The following is a 19,463-nucleotide window of genomic DNA, read 5'->3' as shown; positions in this document are numbered from 1 at the left end:
GTCATGTCCTAAATCATTCTTGCTGGTTTCTACTAGGAAATGCTATCAAAAAGCATACTAGGCTTTTGTCTCTGTTCATTTCCTATTATAGTACCTGGGTGCGTGATAAAGTCTCAGAAATCCATGTCAGATCTTCGATGTGGAAAAAAGTGTATTTTACTTAAAGTGCTAAGTCTGTTGTGATTTACTGGATGTGATTTTTACTGTTCAATGTTAAGTCTTTTTTCTTTTTTCCTGATCTGTTGGATAGGTCCAGTATTTATTCAGAGTGTTCTGTAAGCTTCAACCTGGTCTTCCTGTACTAGCACTGCATGGCAAACAGCAACAGTTCAAGAGAATGGAAGTCTACACTTGTTTTGTTCGGAAGAAGGCAGCAGTACTTTTTGCTACAGATATTGCAGCTCGTGGCCTGGGTATGTACCCACAAAAGCTGTAATTATTCACAAAGTTATGATTTAATCCTATTAAGACTTTTTTCAATGACAGTATGCTCTGAAGACCAACCTGATCTGTAAGAAATGAAACTGTAGTTTGCTTGAGAGCTCATTAAGGTATTTCAGAAGAGATATGATTCTTAATTAGTTCTGCTGTTTCTTTAATAGAGAGGCCAACTTCATTTGTGCTTTTTTGTTCTAGAAAGACCTAAATTGTTACTGTCTTGTAATGTTTAATACTAAAATGGTCAGTGAAAGCTATCTTTTTTTTCCCCACTCTGTAGACAATCTAGTTTTCCCAGCCACGTTATGTGACAAATAACCTGAATGAGAGAAAATGGAAATAGTGATGTATTGGCTTACTACATGCCTTAAGGCAAGATGGAAGCAGCTTTAAGTATTTCTGATATTTCTGTATCCTGTGGGTTATTCCAAAGGATATGGAAAATTACTGACCTGCCAGGATGTAGAGATGAAAACCTGAAGAAATTTTACTGTTTGAATTACGAATAGCACTATAAGCACTCTATTCTTAAAGAGGCAGAATATTAGATAAAAGGAAAAGCACGAATATTTTATAGGATCTGTTTTGGCTTGTGTTTCTTTCCATTGGTCATTACTTGCTAAATTATGATTTCATTCTTTATATTTTCTGTAGATACTTCAAACTTTTTTTTCGTATTTTGAAAATTTTAATTATAACAAGACCTGTTTTAGGAATCTGCTCGTTCTTCTTTTAGATAGCAAACTTTCATTGTCCAAAATGCAAGGTTTTGTCGGTATGTTTTAAGAGGAAGGTGCTCAAAAAATGGAAAAGAGAAGTGCAAATGGCTTATCATACCTTCTACTCTGTGGATGTCTCACTAGTGAGGAACTAATGTGGTTGCGTGTTTAGGTTGAGAGTGTAGGTATACCTGTGCAGTATGGCATAACTACAGATGTGCCAGGAACTTTCACTAACTTTCTGCAATGCAAAGCATGCTGCTGCTGGTGGATAAAGGGCAGCAGTTGGAAAGTGCTCATAAATACTGTAATTCACATTGAATGTTGACTTCTTTGGCAGGCTTGGTCAATCCCTCCCTGTCATTGAGAGGGTGTGTGATATTTCTGTACATGGATAGCTGAAGTAGTGCTGTCTCACCACAGCTAACTTCAAACCCCAACTGTGTAGAATATTGAAACTCTAGGTAAGAAGTGGGTCAGATCTTGTTATTTAATTGTTAAATGTAGTGGTGTTTTGTCGTTTGTGTAAGACAATTTCACAATTGCTAAGAACAGACATGCTTTAAGTTCCATTCAGTGCAGTGTCATAATTTAGAAAATGAAGACACCATTAATTTTAGCTTTCGTTGATGAAGGGGATGGCTGTTTATGATATGCTAATACATGCAATTAATTTTATTTTTATTTTTATTTCAGAGGTTACACTCAGTGTCTGTAAATTGTCCTAAATGATGGTTCTTACAGAAATTAATGCTCCAAAATAATATGTTGCTCTTGATTAGGAGAATTGGGAGTCCAGTGAGCTTAAATTTTGATGTTTTTTTCTTTATGCAGATTTTCCAGCAGTAAACTGGGTCATTCAGTTCGACTGTCCAGAGGACGCAAACACGTATATCCACAGAGTGGGAAGAACAGCCAGGTTCATATTCACTTCTCATTAATATTTTACTGTTTAAAATTATATAGCTATCAGAACAGCTAATTGGCTGCACACTCACTTGAAAAAATCAAGGCACAAGTTAGAAAGAAAAGAAGGGCTGTTATCACTAAAAGACACTTGCGATTATTTGTGTAATGGTTTGACTTAAGCTTTTCTTAGTGAGCATCGGAGACTTCTTACAGATGAGAGAAAAGAACATGTCTAGTTGTTTAGTCTGATCAGGGAAAATTAGTAGTGAGGAAGTCAAAGTTGTCTTTTGCACTTGGCAGGATTACTTTAATGGCTGAGTTGAGCACCTTTGTGGGTGGAAATGCTTGTTTTGCCACTGCCATACATGGATAAATAACTGCTTTAGAGTATGGATGCAATTTCTTTGTGTCATTGCAGACTCTTCAAAAGAACTGAAATATTTCTTCCTTATTTTAATTTGGTGAGGAAAGAATCAAACAATGTTAATAACTGGTCAAATCTTTAATTTTCTAAGTCTTTTTTAAAATTATGTTCTTAGGCATAGCCTTAGCTAAAATATTTGTGGCTAAGTCTTCATGAAGGAAGGGAGTTACCCAGTTATACTAATGAAAACCTGGTCCTTGGTCTTTGAAGTAGATTTTTAAGAGAAACACTAGTAGTTATTGTGTAATTCACTCGATTACAAACTTTATTATCTGAAGGATGAAATGTGAAACCTAGCATTATATCTTGTACATAATTTAATTTGTTCGTGATAGGCTTTTATCATGTGCGTTGCAATGTAAGTTGAAATCAAACAATGACGGAAGGTTTTTAGAATAGAATGTAGTACTCAGCACTACAGAAATTTGAAATCTGTGTTTCTGGATCAGATGGCATTAAATTTTGTACTTACAGAACCCTTTCACAATCTAGAATTTTTATTGTAATTGCTAACATTTCTGCTCTGCTCCTTCCTATGTACTCTATTTTCCTATTGACCTTTTATTATAGAACAGAATAATACATTTTTAAATGTTCTTGCAAAAATGTCTGTGAACAAAATTAATGGATGTTAGGTAATTAGATAAAACATGTAACTACTTACATGTAGATTTGAATTTAGCTATTCTTATGGGTCCCAACAGAGGAAAAAACCTATAAGCTTAGTGTTCTGTGGGGTGGTGGGTTTTTGTTTTGTTTGAATCCTGTATGAATTCGATGGAAGGCTTGCAATTTTGTCTTTATTACATATCTTTTGTCTTTATTGCATAACGTCATTGTGGAAAGGTAAACAGTATATCATGTTCATATTTCACTTGAATATGAGCCAGATGTTTGCCCACGTGGCCAGTAATGCCAACCGTATCCTGGCTTGTATCAGGAATAGTGTAGCCAGCAGGAGCAGGGAGGTGATCGTCCTCCTGTACTCTGCTCTGGTGAGGCCGCACCTCGAGTCCTGTGTTCAGCTTTGGGCCCCTCACTACAAGAAGGTCATCGAGGCCCTGGAGCATGTCCAGAGAATGGATACGAAGCTGGTGAAGGGCCTGGAACACAAGTCCTGTGAGGAGCGGCTGAGGGAACCGGGGTTATTGTGTCGTGGGAAGAGGAGGCTCAGGGGAGGCCTTATTGCTCTCTACAGCTATCTCAAAGGAGGTTGTGGGAAGCTGGGGCTTGGCCTCTTCTTGTAGATAACTAGTGATAGGACTAGAGGGAATGGCCTCAAGCTGCGTTAGGGGAGGTTCAAGTTGGAATTTAGGAGACGTTTCGTTTCATAAAGAGCAGTCAGGCATTGGAACAGGTTGCCCAGGGAGGTGGTGTCATCACCGTCCCTGGAGGTGTTTAAGGAAAGGTTGGACGTGGTGCTTAGGGACGTGGTTTAGTGGGTGACATTGGTGGTAGGGGTATGGTTGGACCAGATGATCTTGGAGGTCTCTTCCAACCTTAATGATTCTGTGATTCTATATTTGGCACTGTTTAATTGGCAGTTCACACAAGTACAGAAGGCTTGTTGAGATGTGAACGGGTAAACAGCTACATCAAGCTCAATAACCACCCCTTTTCCACAATGCTTCTAATAAAATACCACTAATTAAGACGTTAGCCTTGCAGACTTAAGGGTCTATTTTCAGAGGCGTCTTGAATACAAACTCCTGTGATGGCATGGGACGGACTGGGGCAGGCTGTTGGGGCAGAGGGTTTGTCCCAGAGGCCACAAGCCATGTCGGGTGCCTGCTTCTTGCTTCACCAAGCTGTCATTCAGACTTGTGTTCACATCAATTTTTCAGTAGCCAGACCTTACTGAAATTCTGAGCATCTCTGAGTGAGTTATTGGAGCCGGCAGAATTGAGACTAAGACTGAAGGCAAATTCCTTCTGTAGGGAAAGCTTCACAGGTATTTTCTCCCTCATAAACTCATACAAAGATCAGTGGAGCTTCTGCCCTACACAGGGCTTTCATTTTGGAGAACTGTTAGGCTCCCCATCCTTGAAGTAAGGTGTTCTGGAAACAGATTTGTTTGTTGATCTTAACAATATGAAATAAATCATTGAAAATAACATATGGGATATGTGTAATAGCTATAGGTAAATATTGTACACTAAGTAAGTACGCTAATGCAGTTTTAAATGTGGATAATTGTGAATGTGCTTCTTGGTTAACTCTGAATGTTGAGTAGGAAACTTTACTTGTTTCCAGTATATGCAGTTAGTATGAAAGAAGCTCATCTTTCTTCTAGAAACTTGATAAAAATGAACTCAACTGCAGTTTAGTAGTCCTCATTAATGAGGTTAGAGTTAATTACAAATTTTCATGGGTTATGCGAGTGTATAATTGCATGGAATGAAAGCTAAATTAAATATCTCGGCTAATTAGGAGACTGTGTTAAGCTGTAATTAAAACTGGGATGCCAAATATTGTTTACTTTTGAAATCAAATTATTTTGTGATACAAAAGTAAATATGAAAGTCATGAGATAAATTATTTTCGGGAGGGGGCTGAAAAACCTTTGACTAACACTTGTGGATGTGTTCCCACCTCTATTTGGGCAGTTTTGCAAAACCTTATCTAAAATGAAAGTTGAAGATTGATTTTTTAAATGGAGAAGACCGCCATGTTCCATAACTAGTATTTCACTTGCATTGCATCCTATGAAGAACGTAAATTGCAACTTCTGCATTTTTGATTTATGGTAAAGTAAGATCAAGAAAATCTGGGTGTTGTCCAGTAATGCTTTTAGTTTATAGTGGAATTGGCATATATAGATTCTCTTCTTTTTACCTTGAAAGGTGTGCCATTATGGGAGTAATTGGAAGCTATTTCTCCTAGCTGCATTTTAAAGTATTTATTTAAAGTCTTAACTAGTTCAGTAACAGAATTTCTAAAATGCTGACAATACCGTGGCCATGCCCATAAATATTTTTGGCTAAATTTTTGTCATATGGTCTCTTAGTGAAGTGTGTAATTTAAAATACTACATCAAAGTGTTTCCCTGTGGGTTTTAGTTTAAAAAACTCGAAGCAAATAAGTGATACTTGAACAGAGTTTTGCAAATGATCATTACTTCTGTCTTTTAATTTCTGTTGATGCCTTCTTTTCTGTAGTCCATGAAGCCTACAATTGAAAATATTCTTTGATCAGGTCTGTGAAACAAGTTGCAGAGCCACTAGGGGACAGCAGAAGATAATAGTATCTGAAGCACCCTGATAGCATTTTTTTTTTTCCCAAAATGTTTTTCCAAACATAATTTGTAAGTTGTGTGGCATGAAAGGAACATATACTGGGATGTTTTTCGTTCAGTTGTGATTGCATTGATGAGTAGAAAAGACATCAAAACGTCTATTCTATCTTTCTATTCATGCGTAAATATCTTGCATTTTGGATGTACCCATATCCTGGCATGTCTCAGTAATTAATTGCTTTCTTTCCTAGCATTACATTCTTCCCTCTACTCTGTTTTTTCCTTCAGAGGGGACTATAAAAACTGTTTCTTTCGTACTTCTGTCAGGAGACAGTGAAATGTAAAACAGAATAAAACTTTTGCTCTGCAGTTTTCCTCTGTTAAATCCAGAGATTTATATTGGCTTTAGGTCCGACTCAGGCTCAGATTTCTGATACTAATGGTGTTTAATCCAAGTTAGGTGGTTAGGTTTGTTAGGTGCTTAACTGACTTAGGAAAGTACTGTTTTTTTTTTTTTGTTGGTTGCTAAATGTAATGTGTATATGAATATAAGTAGGCATATTCTGTCTAGCTGTACATATGCTTTTCTCCTTTTGGCAAACTCTGTTCTGAAAATGGGATAGTAAAAGTCCTTCTTCCCAAAGCGAAGTACTGTATTACCAGGACAAGCTACTATTTTGTACTGGCTGGTATGATGATTAGAACCAAGAAGTGTGAATAAAGACTAAGAAGAGCTGTAGTCATGAAATGATCTTACTCTGTCATCAGATAAATTGCTTTGAAACATGCTTATTGGGGCTCTCCTTAAGTAATTGCACACCATAAGTGTGAAAATGAGATTAAAATATCTTTAGAATAATATGTCCAAGTGACAGTAAATCATTTAAAAATGTGGGTGGCATAATGGAACTATATTTCAGTGGTGGAAACTTGTTTTTTTTGCATTGGGAAATCTGAGAGAGACATGAATAAACGGCATAACCAAGATGGCATCTTCTTGTTTGATTTTTTTTTTCTTATTTGAGACATAGTGAAGCACTTTTACTGATGTTTCTTTATAATAAATGCAGTATTTAGACCATCTCATATTATATTGCAGTCAAATCATTATCCTAGCTCAAGTTAGGTAAAAAATAACTGCCACTAAAGGTCACAAGAAATAGCTGACACCACATATTTACCTTGCAATTCATACTGTTAAATTCTCTAAATACTGTACCCTATGTACATACCTGACAGTGGCCTGTGATGCTGCAGCCATGTTTACCTGCTTTTGTATTGGCCATTAGAATTATTTTTACAGCAGAATGACAGGAATGTTTCAATAAACTGCAGCATTAATTGGCTAAGGTTATTAGCTGCTGACATGACGCTACCCTAGAAGCTGTAATAAAAAAATAAGGAAGCATCTGTGTTTCGGCACAGTAGAGTGGGCGCAACTGCTGTGGAAAATGGATTGCTTACAGTCCAGGCTGGAGGACCAACAACATCCCAAAGGCCTTTTCAGATCAATTTATGGTGAACCACTGCTTGTTCTTGTCCGTTGTTTCTTCTGCCTTTCTGGCAAACAATGACAAGTAACCGATATATGACTGAATGGGAGGGATTAAGGCTTTGTGGCATAAATACAACTGAGCTGCATGATTCTCAGAACTTGTTAATAGATACAAAAAGGCTACTGTTCAGACAAGAGAAGGAAAAGGTTATGAAATGATCAGAGGAAAAAAAAATGAACAAAACCCTAAGCAATCTCTGACTTCATAGCAATATTTACTGATACATTTTTTTAGGATACTGAACTAAGTTCTGTGCAACAAAGAACTAAGAGAGGACAAAGCACTAGAAATGAGCTAAAGAAGAAACTGAGAGTGAGGCCAGTTCACTTTTTATTGATGTGCATTTGTGTTGAATGCTCTGTGGAACTTTGGATTTTTTTTGCAACCCATGGAAAAAAACAGAGCTCTTCTCGCTGAAGCTAGAAACCATCAGTGAGCACAGGCTATCTACAGAGTTTGCTCAGCTGTATATGGCAGGTAAACTTTCTGGTCTGTTGTGATTTTTGTTGGGCTGTAGGTGATAAAGACCAGTTTCAGATAGCGGTGCACACAGATCTCTTTTTAAAGCTTGTTTTAAAGAATATTCTTTATCGAATAAGAGACCACTGATCATGTAGATAGGGCAGAAATTCTGATATTCATCCATTTGTTTTCTCTGCTCTTTTGTCTCTTGAGAAAAATGGAATAACAAATTACCACAATAGGGAAGAAACCCAGCAGTGTAGAAGGTATGATAAACAGCAGATAAAATTCTTCTTGCTTCTGGGCTTTAGAGGAGTAATGTTTTATTGTTCTGAAGCTTAGATTTCACCAATCCTCTTTGTGGCAGAAGGCCTGGAAGGTAGTATAAAAAGTTGTGCCTGAATTGAGCCCAATATGGAAAGACTTAAAGCTGTTACTTTGTTTAAGAAATATGTTTTAAGATGGTAGTTTATATAATCAGATTTCATAGGTGAATTTTAAAACAAAAGTATGAATTACTTTATTTCTGTGGAAGGCCTTAGGGATAAATATGGATATTAGTGCCTCTTTGTTGAAGAGTAGTGTGTGGGTGAACAGATTTATTCATATGAGCATCAGATTGAAATAGGTCTTCTCAGAATAAAGCTCTCAATTTTGACATTTTTTGGATTTTTTTAGGTGTCTTATGTTGTTGCTTTACATAAAAAGAGTTCAGTGCAGACTAACGTGCATCAGTGAAATGCTTTTTCCTTCACTACTGTAGCTATTTTATCAAGGAAATGAAAATAATTTAAAAATTACATGGTAGAAATAATAGAACTTGACTCCACTTTTTCTAGTCCTTATTATGTTAAGTATGATCAAGTTTTTAGCTAACTTAATGAAAATGTAGATTGGGAAGTCACTATAACCTAGCTTCTGAAAACTAGATGTATATTTGCATACGCAGATAGCCATTCTCTCTTTTTAAGTACTTCTTACAAAATATGAAGAAATATGCTATGCCTGCTTTTTTCCTCAGCCACAAATCTCAAATGCAGTCATATGTAGATTGAGAAATAGATAGACTTCCATTGGAAAAGAGGATCTATTCTTTCTGTCTTTACAGGACATTTATAAATCTTTGCTCTAAAAGCAGGGATTTTTTTTTTTCTAGCTTTGGTTGTGATGGAATTGTTTTGTTCTGGTTTCTTTATGGAAACGAGAACTGTGTGCAAAGGTTTAAAGAATGTTATTTTTGCAAAATCAAGTGCTGAGGAAGTGTTCTGGGAGGGGTCTAAATTGTGTCAAGTGAATAAATGATGGCTTTACATGATGAATAATTAGGTATCACGGTGGAATTAACTATTAAATAGCTTCATACTAATACTTCGACTCCATGTATGATAAACAAAGGGTTCAGTGGAAGAACCGTGGAAATATGTAATTAGATTGTGTAATGGACATGCAAAAGTGAACAAAGTTAGTGGGCTTGGCTTTGATGTTATTAGACTGTTAACAGCTATTTAACCTTAATGTTTCGTGGTTATAATGACTGGCATGACTTCCCATGTATTACAGTTAAGATATTAATGAAACAGGTATTTTACGCTTAAATTTCATGTAATCTTTATGCTGCATCATACTTGGTTTTGTTTTCTGTTTTTAAGCTCTGCAAACTGATAGAAATCTGACTGGGAAACACAGGTAATGGTGACCGAGGGTGCATTCATTTCAAATAATATATTGTGTAATGCACATAGTCTATTTTGGAAATACAGTGTGTGTGTGTGTGTGTTTGTGTGTTTCTTGGGTATTTCAGAAATCTTTTTGACTTTCTAGGGGAAGTTCTCTGGACACTGTAGTTATCATCCACAAATCTTTAAAGGTGCTGGCCTCATTGCTCTCACAAATTTTACCGTTATCCTTCATGGTTTTGAGTTTGACCAAAACGTATTTTCAGAACTAAATTATTTAATAAATGAGATTAAAACTGATACCTTGAATTAATGTCTGTGTAGGACTAGAGTTTGAACGTCGGATTATTACCAGGCTGTTCAGCCTTACATAAATACTAATAAGGTGTTGTCTGATTATAAAGCCCAGCTAAAGAATCTTTCTGAATTCAGTCAAATTTAAAATTTCAATCCTGTTAATCTGATTTCAAATATTAAGCTTCTTATCTAAGGCCATAACTATAAGCTCAAGAAACTATTTATAAAGTTTCTTAGATTTCAGTCCATATGTACTAGTTTCCTTCCCCAGATGTCACAGCAATACAATAGAAATATTACTGAAATACACATTGAGTGCAATCATTTAGTTTATTAGATATGGATCATAACCACAATTTTCTTAATGATATGAGATATGCTTCACTCAGGTCCTTATGGCATAATACGCAGCACAATTTTAATTGTTAAACTTATCTTTCTGTTTTTTCTCCTTCATTAATTTTATGAATATTTACCTACTTGCAGGCACATAGTTATGCCTTCATCCAAAGGCTGGATGAGAAGCAAACAGGATCCATTATTTAGGGCTGTGTGGTACTGGCTAATTATAAGTACAGAAAAGAAAAATGGTTAAAAATGTCAAGAGGGCTGTTTCCCCAGTAAAGGATCAAGGAGTTGCAGAATAACTCATTTACTAAAAGAAAAAGGTTAAAATCAAGAGGATAGGTTCTGTCATGGTGAATAAACTATTTAAACTTCAGCTAAAAATCACCTCGAGCTGCCGGCTAGTATCAAGTAGGAAGGAACTGATAGCATGGCAACCACTCATTGACAGCAGGATGAGAAAAAATGGTTTTCGTGGAGGCCAAGTAGCTGATCAGTTATTGCTAGCCTTAAACTATCTTTTCATCTGCAATCAATGTAAATACATCATTCCTACCCTTTGCTTTATAGTGCTAATTATGATTTGTCACTGCTTCTTTGCTTGTAAGTCAAGATAGAGTTACAGAGAAGTTACTTGCCTTTTGATAAGTATTGAAGCCAGCAGACTAATAAATAAATAGGAGAGAGATGAATATCTTTTTTCAAAGACTTTTTGCAAGCAAGATGCAATTTTTTGCAGAACGGGAACGAATAGTGTCTGGAATACTAACGGACTGCTAAAATTGCAATGCGAAGATGACTCCCTGCTTTGGTTTGTTGATCACCTTGAGGATATGACAAGATAAGTAATATCATCAATTACTAAACAGTTGAGAAAGTGTGATTACTTCGAGGTTAACTTACTTTTGTCCAGCACAGTTGAGGTGCATATTCAATTAATTCTGGTGATTCGTTATTCACTAAGACAGATGTTTGGCTTCAGTGATAACAGGCAACTTGAAGGCTTCTATTAGCAGGAATGGGGAGAACTTCTCCTAATGTCATCTTTTCTGTAGAAGTAGTCCTCGTACTGAAGAATTTCAGTAACTGAGGTTGACTCTTTGCTGCTTTGTCATCTATAAAGGCTCAAAGGTTTCGTCTGTGTCTACTGAAAGTAATTACAGGAATTCTCTTTTGTTGGCATTAGTGGAGAACTTTATTCTCTTAAGAGGCTGAAGGATGTTCTTTTCTCCTATATTTCAGGCATTGTAATGGAAACAAATGCTGAGCAGAAAATTTAAGTGTTCTTTTCTTTATTGTTTATGACAGTTTTTAGTAGATAGTGCTTTCATAAGTTTGCTAATATAGAAGTTCTTGGTATGAAGGACACAGAGAAAAACTTCTGAAAATTGAAGCTTTCCTCTGCAACCTCTGTCTTGGAGGTTATCTTTAAGACCATAATTTTCTTACAAGCACGTTAGTAAGTTGTTCTTTTTCTTTTCAATAAATAAGATAAAACTTTGCTCAAGCAAAACTCATTTTTTGTAGGCTTGGATTTTGTTTTCTGTAACTAAACACCCATGGGAGAGACTAAACAGATACAAACCTTCCCAGATGGTACTTTAGATTATTTGTTTTTCAGCTTACTCAATTCTATAATAATTTCATTTTCATGTTTAGCTCTGAAAGAGCAGCATTAATATTAAACCATCTGTTTTAATTAATTAAATCACACTTGCAGTATAAAAATGGGCAAAGACTCCTTAAGTAGGTTTAAAATATTGACATTTAAAAGAGTGAACGTTTCCAAAGTAGGTAAGGAAAAGGCTTATACTGCATCAGTAGTTATCAGATGTCTTTCAGTCCCTTTGAATCTTTGAAGGCATCAGCTCTGAGAAATATTTAATTTTTTTTTCCTTATTAGTTGCCAAAAGATGAGAACGTATGGATATTTCGAAACCTCTATCTATTTATTGTCTATTTTCATGTGATTGTTTCTCTACTTAGCTATAGTACTATTTTCTCTCTATAAAGGCTTTGTAAGACTTTAACACTGAAATCATTGTTGTTCATAGATAACAGGTTGTGGTAGGTTTTTGTGTGTGAATTATGTATGGAATGTACCTGCAGTATTACATCTCCTGAACTTGTACTTCCTCAAAGGAAGTGTTTAGCACTAACAATGCAAGAACACCTTTCAAGGGTCAGCTTGAAGCTTTATCTGGTCCTGCATGATGTTTTGAGAGTAACCTTGGGTGTACTGAGGAAAAGCTATTAAAGCAAAACTGATGTAGAATGACATTTCCCATACTATATCATAACACAGTTTGGATCTGTGGCTTGCAGAGAGGGTATCTGCATTTATTGACCCATGATGGGTATTTCTTATATGATTTGTATGGCACTGGCCTTTCACAGTGTCTTGCACACTGAATAAAAGAAGTATATTTAAACAGCAATTTAAGAATTTTGTCAGGCATTCAAAGACAAGAAATGCCAGGAAAAACAAACAAACAAACAAAAAACTGTACAAACCACTTCCTACCTTTAACTAAAGGTAAGGAATCTACAAAGACCATCCTTTGTAGGTGTATATATATATGGTGGAATTAAGACTTTTCTTTTTTTTGTCATCTTGATAAAGGAGGAATATTCTTATTAAGAGATTAGACAGGTCCTCTTTCCAGATACCTGGTCATTCTCATAGATCTTTTCTGAATACTTTCCTGTCATAGCATCTATTTCGAAGAGACTGACAGGTCTGTGTGTGTTACTCTGTGTAATGAATTGGTGGAGACTCTTTCTGACAGCAATGTAATTTCTGTCTTCCTGTCTCATACAAGCTTTCAGTAGATAAAAGAGAGTATTTTTTTTCTCCTTGTTTTCTACAGTACTGAGAGTTCTTTTTGATGAATAATTAGTTGCCTTGGGACTGTGATCATCATTTTTTGCCATAAAGGGCAGAATCTTCTGTGGTTCATTGGCTTTCCAGGAATCCATTGCTTGTTCAGACAGTGGCAGCATCTGCTACCTACCTGGTGGAAATACAGCCTGGAATCTGGTTGGGTTGAAGTAAATAGAGCTTTCTTAGAAAGTGGGCTTGGTCTATACATGCAAGTCATTCCCAACTTTAATCATTATATAAAGAGCCGAAAAATTCATGGAATGTTCTGTCAGCAGTGGCTTATGGCCTGCTGTGCTGTTGGTAAAGACAGTTACTTGCCTTAAGCCTGAGAGTTCTTTTATTTAGAACTCTTTTGAATAAAAAGACTACAAGCTGATATTTCTGCATTAAGAACATTTTAGGTCTATTAATTACGTGGATTAAAATAATGCAATTATATACACATATTTACAGTATCTCTCCCTCACCCCCAAACAGTATTGTTTTGGGGTCGAATTCCAAATGTGTTACTGTTTGTTTTCATATATTCTTACCAAACAATTTAAAAACTATGAACTTTCGCGGTGTTGGTGTATGGCAGAAGCTCTCCTCTTGTATCAATTTGATTTCTATGTGAAATGCCAAAATATAGAATGTAAGGGTTAAATTTTAACGATGAAGGTCTTGTAAAAATTTTAAAGGCAGGATAATTTTTTAAATCATCTTTAAAAGTCAGTCCCAAAACCCGTAATACATAGCACGGAGCAAAAAAGAAAAAGGCATTCCAGAACATTTTGTTGTGATTTTTCAGATTCATCAAATGAAAGCAGAGAGCTGTAATAAAAGCTGTCAGACTGTTTTAACTGCAGATTTTGTTGCTGCTTGTGTTGCTTACTATGCTGTGACAGATAGTGTTTATAGTTTTCAAACAGTTTTGCAGTTCTGTTTTTGCCAAGTGATAACTGTTTATACTTGGTGAAATACGGGCTCTCTATATTCCATCTGAAGTGGTTTTTATCAGTTAATGGTGTGACTGTTGTTTGGCGTGCCGAAGGATGTACTTTGCACTCTCCGTGGCTGAAGATAACTCACTGGAGGTCAGAGTCTTGACTCCAGCACTTCCTTACACAGCATTTCTGTCCCTGTATCTATGCACAAAGACTGGACTGGTGATTTCCTGGAATCACAGAATGGCTTGGGTTGGAAGAGACCTTAAAGGCCATCTAAACCCAGCCCCCCTGCCATGGGCAGGAATGCCATCCACCCAACTTGGCCTTGAACACTTCCAGGGATGGGGCATTCACAGCTTCTCTGGGCAACCTGTTCCAGTGCTTCACCACCCTCACAGTAAAGATTTTTTTCCTTATATCCAGTCTAAACCTACCCGCTCTTAGTTTAAGGCCATCACTCCACTCCCTGACAAAGAGTCCCTCCCCAACTTTTCTGTAGGCCCCCTTTGGGTGCTGGAAAGCTGCTGTAAGGTCTCCCCGGAGCCTTCTCTTCTCGAGGCTGGACTTCCCCAGCTCTCTCAGCCTGTCTTCACAGGAGAGGTGCTCCAGCCCCTCGATCATCCTCATGGCCCTCCTCTGGACTCACTGTAATGTGTCCATGTCCTTCTTGTGCTTAGGTTCACACGGGCCTGCTTCTCAAGCTTGTAAGGTTGTTTCCATCGCTGCCAAGTTTCTCTTGGAATATGTCACCTACCTTGGCACAGTTTTGTTCTCTGTGGTTTCTGACCTGAACACAAACTGGTAACATCTCCCACCCTCCTGCTGACAGTTGGTATCTTTTGTATAATATCCTTTCCTTGATGTTTCTCCTGATGGAGAAGAATGAATGCAATTGGAATAAAGGCCCAGCAGGGAAATGTGATGGAGTAAAAGCAGCCAAAGATATTTGAATGGCAAGAAGATAAATGAATAGATAAGGGACAGTGGGAGAGTTATTGGCATAGAAACAGACTGAATAGAATAAAGGTAGAGGAAGAAGTTAACTTCCCATACAGAAAACAAGCCAGTTATGTTTGAGGTGACTGAAACGTTTTACCTGCGTAGAAAAAACAAGACAGATACGAGTGGAGAAGGCAGGAGGAGTACTACAAAAAATTGTATGTTTTGCATGTTTAATTTGTTTCATTTTTTTTTCCTTTGGATCAGATACAAAGAAGGGGGTGAAGCTTTGTTAGTGCTGCTTCCCTCAGAAGAAAAAGGCATGGTGCAGCAGCTGGTGCAGAAGAAAGTACCTGTCAATGAAATAAAGTAAGTGACTGATGGTTTGTCTGCCAGCCTTTCCCGAGGAATAGCATGTTATGAGTACGACAGTCATGGTGGAATCAAATGCTTGAATTGCCTAGAATTGGACAAACAAGGGAAGTGATGTGTTTTTGATGCTGTTGAAGAAGAAGAAAAGACCTTGAGAGGTTACCTATTCCATCTCTTCCTAAAGGCAGGGTTGGCTGTACAAATTACTTGTACTTAATGCTTGTCTAATTTGCCAATGAATATTTCCACAATTTCGCAAAGTGATCTCATCTATACTCAACAGTTCTTGTCATTAAGTTTTTTTCCTCAAGTGTCTGATAAGTCTTACAATAATTTAAGTGAAATATTTCTTTTATCCTGTGCCAAGAATTTATTGAAAATGATATTCTCATACTCTCTGCAGCTACTTCTTATGTAATTGAGCATTATCACCCTATCTCTTTCCCTTTTCATTTGCAGATTAAATAATTACAATTTCTTTAATCTTTCCTTGTAATGTTTTTTAGACCTTTCACTACTCTGGTTTCTCTTACCTGTCTTTTCTTTAGTTCTAGACTATTTCTCCAATTTGTCATGATCTTTCTGAATTGGCTAGTTGAAGAACAGGAAGTAAAAATTTGACTAAGTGGTCATCTTTGTTACTGGAGAGAATATACTAATGGAGACCAGTAGGGATCTATGCTCTCTGTACCAATGAGAGCTGACTTTGAAAGAGTTACAAAATTATATAATGATACTATGTTTAAAAAAAAAAAAAAGACCCCCCCCTTTATATTTTCAATATATATTAAATGCAGAGTAATGTACCTGTAGGAAAGAAATAAGCCCTAGCTTTAAAAACAATAAATAAAGAAAACACTAAAAATAAATCAGTGGTGATTTCTTACTTAGCAGTTCTATGTTTTTTGAGGCTGTCAGCCCAATGCTAAATCAACAGAAGAAACAGAATTGTAAAAAAATATGGGGGGAAAATAGCGTGAATGCAAGCCAGGAAATACACTGTGAGCTTGACTCCATTTTGAATGCTCACATAGTTCAGGTTACTGCATGTCAGAAGTCACAGAGTGGAGCTAGAAGAAATACAGAAAAGGATGATGCAAGGTAGGAATTAATTTCTACCAGTTGATAAAAGCAAGGCTAGGACTGTTTTATTTTGAAAAGTTATGGTTTGAAGGTGAAGATACCTAAGACTAGAAGATAATTAACTGTATGCAGAGAGTGTTGGTGGAATAATTGTTTTGGAGAATAAAACAGAATAGGGTGAAACTTTAAGTGGCTGTTATTACCTCAACACTTAAACCTTCAGGTTTGCTTAAAAATAACTTATAGTATATTCTTTGAATTCTAATGAGAAAAAGTAAGAAATTACTGCTATTTATATCATTACCTGATTTTTTTTTTACACTTCCATACATGTTTGTCAAGTTAAGAAATGCAAGTGAACACATGCTTTACGACTTCTCATTCACTAGATTTGAATAATGACACTTTCTCACTTAATTTAGCTTTTTCTATTGTAAAGTAAATAATACGATGCATTCAGGTAAGCCAGGATAAGGTGTTCAACTGCAATTTGATGGGAAAGTGACTTTTAACAAACTTTTTTTTTTTTTTTTTTTAAGTGGAAAGTCAGGCTCAAGTGGTCCATTACAGTTGTGGTGGTAGTGATTAGCAAAAGCTTGGAATGATAACCACAGAATACTGTTAGTTTCTACTGAATCTTACTCTTTGAGTTCACCAGCATTCAGCTTCACAAGGTAGTAGGCTATGAACAGGACTTTCCTGACTGTTTTTGCTGATGATTGCCGTTTTTAATATCACAGTTAAATATCATCACTCCAAACATGCAATGCCTGGACACAAGTTGTCATTTCTGCGGAGTATAAAAACATGCATATAGCACTTCCCAGATTTAAGATTTAGTGGATTTTTTTTAAATTCTAGTGGTTGTACTTGCAAACTGTGCTTGTGAATGTAGCTTCTAACAGAATGACTACACAGCAGCCAGTGAAGTAAATACACTTTTTCTTGGCAAATACAGGTAACAATTCTGTATAGAACATGCATGAACTTCAAACAGAAGATACCTTTTGCTAAGACAGCAAAACTGAAGTCAAATAGCTACTAAAAGTCTAATTGTTCCTGAAGTTTTCTTTTACTGTCTGTGGTGTTTTCTTTTCCTTTAAGCATGATAGCACCTTAAAAGAATCAATTGTATAACCACCACAGTCTAAGCAAAATGTCTTTTTTTCCAGACATCGTCTTTTGTCTTCTTAAAATGATATTTAATCAAATCATTAATCTCATTTTGGTTTTCTCTAAATAAATGTCTGTTCTCATGCACAGTATAAATAGTTCATCTTTCTTTGGCAGCTAAAGTTTTAACTTCATGAATAATATAGTTAATTGTTTGAATAGGTTATGGAACCAGTATAAGCAAAGTCAAGGATTTCAATAAATAATACTTTTTAACAGCCTGCCCCCTATGCTTGAGTTTCCCAGTTTGCAAGGGACACCTTATTAATATTTGCAACATTGTAATGAAGGGTACTACTTTTAATTAGAACGGTCTACTTAGTGTGTTTAACACTTGTTTAGCGCCACACTTCTAAAAGGCTGACTGAAGTTCTTAAAAAAAAAAAAAAGGAAAATAAATTTTGTAATTACTTCTAGATTTCAAACCACCTCCATCCTAAAAGCTATTAATGACAATTCTTGTCAGGTTGTTTACTTCTAACCAGTTTCCCAATTACTACAACCCTGGTGTGTTTTGTCAGTTGATAAATTGCTGAAGAAGTTCCATCAGCTCATGGATGACATTGCAGGTCTCTTGCTGAAGTTTTCCTGTGTTGTATATACATATTCATACAATTATAGATTCTCAAGAATTGTTCTACATGGTGAGTTAGATGTTTATGAGCATTGCTTTCTGCAAATGGGGTTTAACTCTTCAACCTTCTGAAATTCATTTTGGAAGCTTTTTATTTCTAAAACATCATAGACTCATAGAATTTTGCTGTTTTTGTTAGCATTTTATCTTGCATAAATATCATAAGAAACAGTTTTCTGCTCCTTTCTTGTTTTGTATTTCTTCTACAAACAGCTCTTAACATTTCTTTACTTCGTTTATATAGGGCTTTTCAAAGTTATATAATTTGAAGGATGTAGGGGGAAGAATTTTTGAACGTGTATTTAGGAAAATAAAAGGCTAGGGTTTGTTTTGTTTTCCTGACTTTCAATTTTATAGCGAAGCTCCCTGTAGAGCTTGCTACAGTATACCATTCTTTTCTAATCAGCACAAGCTGCAAATTTACAGTTAGTGCTTTTAATGATGTCATTTTTTGTTGCTCAAGCAGAGCAAGAGAAACTAAAATATGCAACAATAAATATAGTACTGTAGAGTATTCAGATATAGCAAAAACTACTCTGAAGGTATTAAATGTTATAGGCATATTTATTAGTCTGTAACTTCAAAGTTTTAGATGCAAACTGTGAACTGAAATTATTTTTGATATTACCTTGAGATTTCTTCGTTGCATCTAATTTTGTTGAGCAACAAGATCAAAGCTGCTTCTGAAAGGGTTATCATAACAAGTTCCTTCTCTCTAGAAAATTTTACCAAAGGAAGTGCAAATAGAGAATCAGAATCACAGAATCACTTAGGTTGGAGAAGACCTCTAAGATCATCAAGTCCAACTGTTAACTTAGCACTATTAAGTTTTCTAGTAAACCATGTCCCTAAACACCACATCGGCATGTCTTTTGAATACCTCCAGGGATGATGCCTCAACCACTTCCCTGGGCAGCCTGTTAAAATGCTTCACAACCCTTTCAGTGAATAAATTTTTCCTAATGTCCATCTTAAACCTCCCCTGGCTCAACTTGAAGCCATTTCCTTTTGTCCTATCACTTCCTGATTGAGAGAAGAGACTGCCTCACTACAGTCTCCTTTGAGGTATTTGTAGAGAGCAGTATCGTCTCCCCTGAGCCTCCTTTTCTCCAGACTAAGCAACCCCAGCTCCCTCAGCCTCTCCTCGTAAGACTTGTTCTCTAGACTCTTCACCAACTTTGTTGCCTTTCTTTGGACATGCTCCAGCACTTCGATGTCCTTCTTGTACTGAGGGGCCCCAAACTGAACACAGTATTTGAGGTGCAGCCTTACCAGAGCAGAGTACAGAGGGACAATCAATTCCATAGTCCCGCTGGCCACACTATTTGTGGTACAAGCCAGGATGTCGTTAGCCTTCTTGGCTACCTGAGCACACTGCTGGCTCATAT

The 19,463-nt window shown here is 36.4% G+C and overlaps 1 protein-coding gene across 1 annotated transcript in view; it reads left to right on the top strand.

Annotated features, from left to right (window-relative positions):
* DDX10 (DEAD-box helicase 10) overlaps nt 1–19,463 on the top strand; it is a 192,249-nt gene that overhangs the window by 15,510 nt on the left and 157,276 nt on the right. Inside the window, exons 8-10 of the mRNA XM_083810823.1 lie at nt 251–413; nt 1,992–2,076; nt 15,081–15,182. Coding sequence (XP_083666949.1) covers nt 251–413; nt 1,992–2,076; nt 15,081–15,182 — 350 coding nt within the window. The remainder of the gene's footprint in view (nt 1–250; nt 414–1,991; nt 2,077–15,080; nt 15,183–19,463) is intronic.

This window comes from Anser anser (assembly GCF_964211835.1).
Source record: "Anser anser genome assembly, chromosome: 1".
Taxonomy (NCBI): Eukaryota; Metazoa; Chordata; class Aves; order Anseriformes; family Anatidae; genus Anser; species Anser anser.
This window is presented reverse-complemented; position numbering and strand designations above follow the sequence as displayed.